Below are 7,590 nucleotides of genomic sequence, written 5' to 3' on the forward strand. Positions count from 1 at the left end.
AGGGGCGGTTCTGTTCGACCACAAAATCTCTCACCCCTGGTTACGACAACGTCCCAATATTTTAAGAACTTGTATAACAAATATTAAAAAACGACAACAAAGCAATAACCACCAAATAACCGAAGACAAATTTAAATACGTCTACTAAAAGAGATTCATTATAAACTATGTAGGATTGTTATATTTTTTATAACATTATTGTTCTCTCTTCATAGGGGAAGGCAGATATATACCACATCCACATTTAGCCAGCACACATTTTACCGTGTAGTAAGATACGAGTTTTTTTACTATACAGCATCAATTCCAGACAGACTAAAAAGCGAAATCACTTTACGACCCGATAATTGAACGCTTAGTACGGCATTCGTAGGCTAGCACATTCACATACTATTTTGATATTTTTGTATTGTACCTGGTTTTGCAACTTGACAGAGACCAAGGCCTCCTTGATAGCCTTTATTCTATTATCCATCATGTCCGAGGGCGCCACGATTTGAGCACCTGTGGACAATTACAACAATATTATTATAACGGTATTATAAAGAAATATTACAAATATACATATGCAAATAGAGTCTTATTTACCGCAAAAGATTTTCGTAAAAACTATTCTTAAATTGACGATATTGTGTATGGTAGTCCGCCTGGTAGATACCATCGTATGTTTATTTCTACCACCAAGCAGCAATGTGCGAATAAAGCAGCGGTTTTTTATTCAAAAAGGGAACGACTACCTCTTCTCGCTTATAAAAACCTTACCAGCCAATGCATAAGCGAGTGCGACCTCCGCGATCCTTTTAACAGATGCAGCATGGTCGATTGCGCCGGAGTCGGTCAGCAGGCCGCAGTGTCCGTGCGAGGTGTACGGGCAGAGGCACACGTCGCACGCCAGCAGCAGCGACGGCAGCTCCGCGCGGAGCCTCGGCAGCGCTCGGATCACAGGGTTCTGCGCCGAGTCCGCGTGCGAGCCGGTCGGGTCCTGGAACGGGATAAACCATAATAATAAAACAAAAACATACATCACGCCATTATTACCGAAGTAAGCGGAGGTGCAACCAGGGCACACACTTGTCGCCATGTTTGATCAATCCCATGATGTAATAGGAGGCCTGTCCTGCCTTATGGGAGGCAAATTTCAGCCTCCAGAGTGATATTGAGCAGGAAAAGCTCATACAACGTTCAACGACCCGGAATTCTATACAGGGACCTCAGATATTTTGATGTTTATTTGTTCATCTACTATAACAAAGCCCAACTCGATAGCCTAGTGCGAGATGGCTTGTTATGTGGTGTAATATGTGTCTACTCGGTATAATGAGAAATTTTGACGTAATTTCGATAATTAGAAATACGCATAAACGACTTCATAATATTTTATATGACATTTGAACAACAGACCAAATTAACATAAAGGCATAACATGAAAAGATTATATCCGAGCAAGTGATTATAACGTGGGCGAAGACTCGAGCACGTTCTAGAACGTCATTATAATTTGTGTAAATTATAGAAAAAACCATCGCACAACTAGGGAAATTGGTATGTTATATGTTTACACAGCTGTGTCAATAATTTTCATTGACTTTATATCAGCTGCATGTCGAATATGCGACGCTAAGTTATGTCTTATTAATTTAAATGTATAGTTTCCGAATAGAAAATGAGTATACTAGGTTGTCTCTCTTATGTCTCTCTAATGTGTCTGACCAGCTACTATCGCAATGTATATTTCTGCCTCCAAACAGTATTGCAGAAGGACTATGAAGTTTGTACGACATTGTAGCTAAAGTAATTACTTGGTATAAAACATTTAAAGCTTCAGGATGGAAAACCACGGTAAAACAATGCTCTAAACTATAAAATTGTAGATGGCGGCAAATCGTGAAGATTACAGATAATGGCAATAACAGACTTGCTTGTATCTTCATTCGAGTATTTATAAAAAAGATTTCACGCAATATATAAGATTTGTTAAGAGCAAATAGTATCTATATAAACATTAGAACATTTTATTAGAGTTAACCTCTGAGGTGTTCAGTTACCAACCGGGCATGTGATTGACAATGATGTAATCTGGGTTAGACATTTGACATGTTCAACAGTATTAAAATGACTCAACGTAATTTGATCTAGCCTCAATACAAGATTTTATGGAGCGGTGTATATGGTAGGCTATTCTTAGATAGAAATGAGCAATTGAACGTATTATGTCACTGTTGATGCATTTTTTTTTCTATGTTATAAGGCCAGTGCAGTAAAGAACACATAGGTTATCTAACAATTTGCTGGAAGTTTAATGAGTTAGAAATATAACTTATTACTTATATGGAACCTGAGCCAGAAGATAATTTTTAAGCAGAAACTACACCTTGCCAATCTTAAATCTGAGTATTATATTCCTCACTGACATATTGGTCATTATACTATGTAAACCTTCAAATCCTTTAAGAAGAAAAAAAATACCTTGGGCAAAGTTTCAATGATTCCAAATATAAGTATGGATTTGAGTCCTTTCGCCACCAAATCTTTTAACACTGGGATCAGCTCGTTGATACCATATCTATATACATTTGGCATGCTGGCCACTTCTTGTTTAGCATTGTCGTCTTCTCTGAAAATATAATACAGTTTAGTAGAAGCATATAGTATATACTGTCTCTTGAATAATATAAAAAACTAGATGTTAATTCCCACAAACTGATTAAGCTCAGGGTTCCATCCTTAAATGAAGCATACCATGATACATCCTTTCCATCTCACTATTCAAGACACACTATTGAAAAGAATCAATTTATTATCTACGGTCGAAATGCTAATTGACTTGAGCAACATTTACTCGAAATTTTATAACTAAGTTAAACAAACACAAAAATTGAGCTGATTTTATATATCGGCGGTCCCTACATAAATTATCGAATCTGCAAAATTGCATATCACTTGTTTAGTGTTAATTACAATGGCGATAAGCACTTCGATCCTTATTGTCTTAAATAAATGCAGTTCATTTGAATAAGGACTGTTTGAATATCGACAGTCCCTATGCAAAGTATTGAATCTGCAAAATGCTACTTTGCAGATTCGATACTATACATAGGGACCGTCAATATGTATGAAACTTAGTGTCTCAAGAAAATTTTGTTTAAGTCAGTTAGCCTTTCAGCTGTTGATATGGACCTCATATTATGATAGGCTTATCTCTTACTAGAACAGAACAGAAGCCAGTGTACCATTTCAGATACATGCATGAGCATTGTTGTAGTAAGTGAAACTTATTTTTTTAGGATATACAATAATTGCTTAATGCATTTCCACATAATTATTTTTACATAATTGCCAATTTATAATCATATCAATTGCAATTTTCCTGTTGCATTTGCCTTGAATTACTAAAGCAATACTATAAGTTCAATAAATTTAAGCCAAGTTTTTACTACCTTCAAGAAATAAATAAAACCATATTTTATTATTCGAACATAGCTTTTAATTATTCAATCAGGCTTCTATTTTTTTTCTGTGACATATTCCTAAGAATACAATGATAATAATATTAGCATGTTTTGTTGTTTATCACACATTTAATTATCATAATTTAAGGATACCATTATTTTAATACATAATCAAAATATCTAACAGTTGCCTTGAACTTTAAACAACCTGTTTATTAACAAAAAAAGTATAATAATTAAATATGTGGTCCAAAAAACTTGATATTATATTGTGCAATCATTGAATTGTGTGGATATTTTAACATTAGAATATTGTCATTATGCCATGGGCACACCATTTTCTATGAATTGATAGATGACAATGTAACCAGCCCCCATATTCTTTCTTTTGCTTGTGGCTCTGCCTATGTGATACAGTTTTTTGAGAATAAATATTTTCATTGGATAAACGTGCCCTATAGTATTCAGAAGCAATGTAGCTTCCTATTAGAGAAAATTCAGAATTGGTTCAGTAGGTCCTGAGATTAGTGCTTTCAAATAAAAAGTAAACATACTTCAGTATAACATATTAGTATACATACAGTGTTAACTCATAATATAAATAATTATAATTTATTATAATTTTGTGTAAATTACTCATTATATTGAGGAATATTTTTTTTAAATCTATGTGTGTCTAATATTCTCAACTAAGATATTCACAGATTGAAGCTGCTGGACAGTCTCCTAAGATAGTTTCATTCAAAATTACTTCTAAACCTTAAAATATATCCTAACATGGACAGCACAGTGACATGCCATATTCTAATGTACTATAAATCATTGCACACTGAATCAGTTTCAGTAGGGGTATAGCACTAATTTTGAATAAACCCTTAAAACTTAATACCATCACAGAAGTATCATAAAGCAGCACTTAGGCATCTACTCTAGGAACACATAAACTTTACTATCAAACACTAATTTTATCCTTCAGAAGTTATAAAACGAATGTGTATACTCACAGCAAAAACACTGGGTACATAATATTATGGGGTTCTATTGTAGTGTTAGGCTCCTGCAGCCTTCGCAGTGTGGCATGGTGGTAGCCACCTTGCAGGACATGTTCCGCGCTCACGTATAGCTGGCTCATGTCTGTGTTGTAAGTACTACGTGGTCGTGGTACACACCGGCTTTGTTAATCACGTAACGTCGCGCTTTCACCGGCAATCGCAAACCTCGCAACCAACTCAATAATTTTTTAACTAAGCAGATAAAACTTGTTAAACCACTTCGAAACAATCTATTTCGTCGGGGTCATATGCAATTATATAGACCTATTCGCCTATCAGTAAACTATATATCGTTAAAGTTACTCCATGGTTAGATAACTGCAGTCTTGCTACTGTATGCAGAAACAGAATCCTCTTTGTAAATGTATCTTTTATCTGGAACATCTAATACTATATTCTGTCAGAACATTTTGGGTTTTTAATAAAATAATTTATTCCGAAACAGAGACAACCATCGTTTGTTTTTATATCAACTTGACAGATCGACAGTCGACACAGATCGACAGATCACTTATCAGTCAACACTCAACAGCTTAGATAAAAAGAAAGTAGGTATGTCATCAGTCATCACTGAAATTGATTTTAACCACCGAGGCTTAACAGGACTGCATGAGGAAGGCCAACTGGGGAACGCTTATAATAGTAGGAAAATAATAATATTATATGAGAATAAATAAATAATAGTGAACATAATATTATTATCATTTATCTACGCAATAGGAATATAATCTGTTACAGAGTATAACCATTCGCATCACCATCACCACCTGTTTTATTATTATCTGTTTTGTATTCATTCTATGGCTTTATTTTTTTATGTAAAGTACGAAATAAAAATGTCTTTTTGTTATAATTAATTATTTCCTAATTTTAAGGACTTGCGCTCTGTGACTAAAATAAGAATGGGTAAATTGCAGAAATACTTTGCGAACAATGGCCTTACAAGGGGTACCTTCAGGACTTGATACATTTCCAAACACACCTGTTGTGGTACTCGCACGGGCGTTGTTTTACAATAAATACGCAACGGTGAGAGTTCTCGACCTTGACATCTGAAAAACCTTGACAACATGATTGCGGACGACGAAGAGGCTGTTAAGAAAAGATCGACAAAACATGCTCAGACAATCTTACAGTGAGTTTGGACACGACGTGTGACGTAAAAATCGGAGAAGGGCGATGCGGAGGACCCCAAGCCGCGGATAGTGCTAACCATTCGGTCGGAAAAGTCGAGCGCCAAGAGCAACAACATGAAGATTGTGTCCACGGAGGAGAAACTCGAGGAGGTGTCGCCGCGACGTTCAAGCCGCACCAGGGGCAAATGGGAATGGGTGTGCGACAGCGACACTTCAGCCTCGCCCAAGAAATACAAATCCGCCTCGAGAACGATGACTCGGACGCTCACAACGCCAAGCGGTCCACCAGCCGGCGCAGTAAAGACACTGACAATGTTGTGGCCAACGCCATCGCTCGGAAAGAGAAACTCTACGAGGACATCACTCCGCAGCGATCCACGCGCCGACAGAAACCCAAGGGACCAGAAGAAACAGCAGATAAGCTAGGAGATAGAGTTAAGACACGCCGGTCTGCGACCCACAGCTACTGAAACTCAGAAGAGTAAAGCCAAAGAAGATATTGAAATGGATATCGTGGATTCAGATTACGAGGTGCTGGATCGAGGTAACCGTTCACAGTTAAGGCACCTGAGCGAACTTCGGCTTGAAGGCTGTCACCATTGAGGATGATGAAGAAGTTGAAGAGAGTGGGTAGGTAGACAACTTTGATATTGTTACTGCTGATTAATCATTTGTTTTAAAGATTATAATATCTATACAGATCAACACACAATAATAACTTAGCACATCAGAAAATGAAACCCATATAATAATCTTATTTGTACACCTATAGAGAACTGGAAGAGAGGGCTGCGGAATTAGAAGATGATGGAGATCTGGACGAGGAGGAAGCCATTGGCAAGCTACTGGACGAGGAAGAGGACTCGCCCAGCGATGGGGACGAGGACTTCTACTGCTCTGGCTGCATCACCAAGTGAACAACCCAGGAGGTCTAAAAGATTGTGCTCTTCATTCACAAATGACAGTGACTGTTCATCACCAGCTCGCGAGGATGAGCAAAAGTGAAGTATCATCGGACAATAACTTGTTATCTTCATAGATATCAAGTTATTTGTAGTTCACTGTAGACAGAATGCTTATACAGGGTGTTTGTAGTAGAAAATGTTTTGAAGTTCTATAAGTACTTAGGATTCAAGTTATTCAATGATTTGCATATATTGGCTCTCAATAATGAATAGTATATTGTACCCAATCATTCCCAAAAAATATTGGTAAATAATCCTTTTGAAACTATGTATTAATTTCTAGGTTAACAATAGTATTTTGGTATATTTTCCAAAACCCACTGAAACAATTTTTACTATTAAAAAACACTCTGTGTTACATATTTTGCTTGCTGGTAGTTACAACCAGGCTGCATAGTATATATATTTCAGTACTTATTAAAATAAAAGTTTCTGTCTCTCTTGCGCGAATTTCTTGTCTGAACCGGCACCTTATTTTGATTATACAAAAAACTATTGTAAAGAATTACTATTTTTATTTTTGTATAATAGGCATGCTGTTTTTACATGATGAAACTTTGCTTACCGTCTCATTCTTGGCTGCTTTTTTAGTATCCATATTCATTGTCATTGTGCATATATTATGTTTTTTTTATTTATGTTAAGTCTGATGCTTATCTATTCTGATTTTATAGCCCATGCATATCATCATATCAAGCCCAGCATAGACTCAAGTGCATTAAAATACATTATAATTAAAATTGCAACCTAATTGTAATTTCTGTAGCTGATATAACATGTTAATTTTGAAATATCTAAGTTAAAGCTGTTTAAGTATAAACAAATTTTATCTTTATAGTAATATATTTTATATGGACTATTTGTAATGAACATGTTTTTGTTTGGGCCATGTAGGATATATTTAACCAAAAAAAAAGTTTCTTAACTCAATTATTATGGCAGTATTTTTAGTAAAGCAATGGGCCCTTACGCTTTACTTTTTATTTAG

General features: G+C 35.9%; 1 protein-coding gene across 1 annotated transcript; it reads right to left on the bottom strand.

The window, feature by feature from the left end:
- Positions 1-415: 415 nt before the first annotated feature.
- Positions 416-4,784, bottom strand: LOC115449660 (delta-aminolevulinic acid dehydratase; the record flags this gene model as incomplete). Its single annotated transcript, XM_037446921.1, has 4 exons — positions 4,454-4,784; positions 2,467-2,614; positions 763-982; positions 416-504 (listed from the first exon to the last, which is right to left on the bottom strand). Coding segments are annotated over exons 1-4 (585 nt in total), but the record flags the coding sequence as incomplete, so codon positions are not given.
- Positions 4,785-7,590: the final 2,806 nt, after the last annotated feature.

Source organism: Manduca sexta, unplaced genomic scaffold, assembly GCF_014839805.1.
Source record: "Manduca sexta isolate Smith_Timp_Sample1 unplaced genomic scaffold, JHU_Msex_v1.0 HiC_scaffold_3988, whole genome shotgun sequence".
Taxonomy (NCBI): Eukaryota; Metazoa; Arthropoda; class Insecta; order Lepidoptera; family Sphingidae; genus Manduca; species Manduca sexta.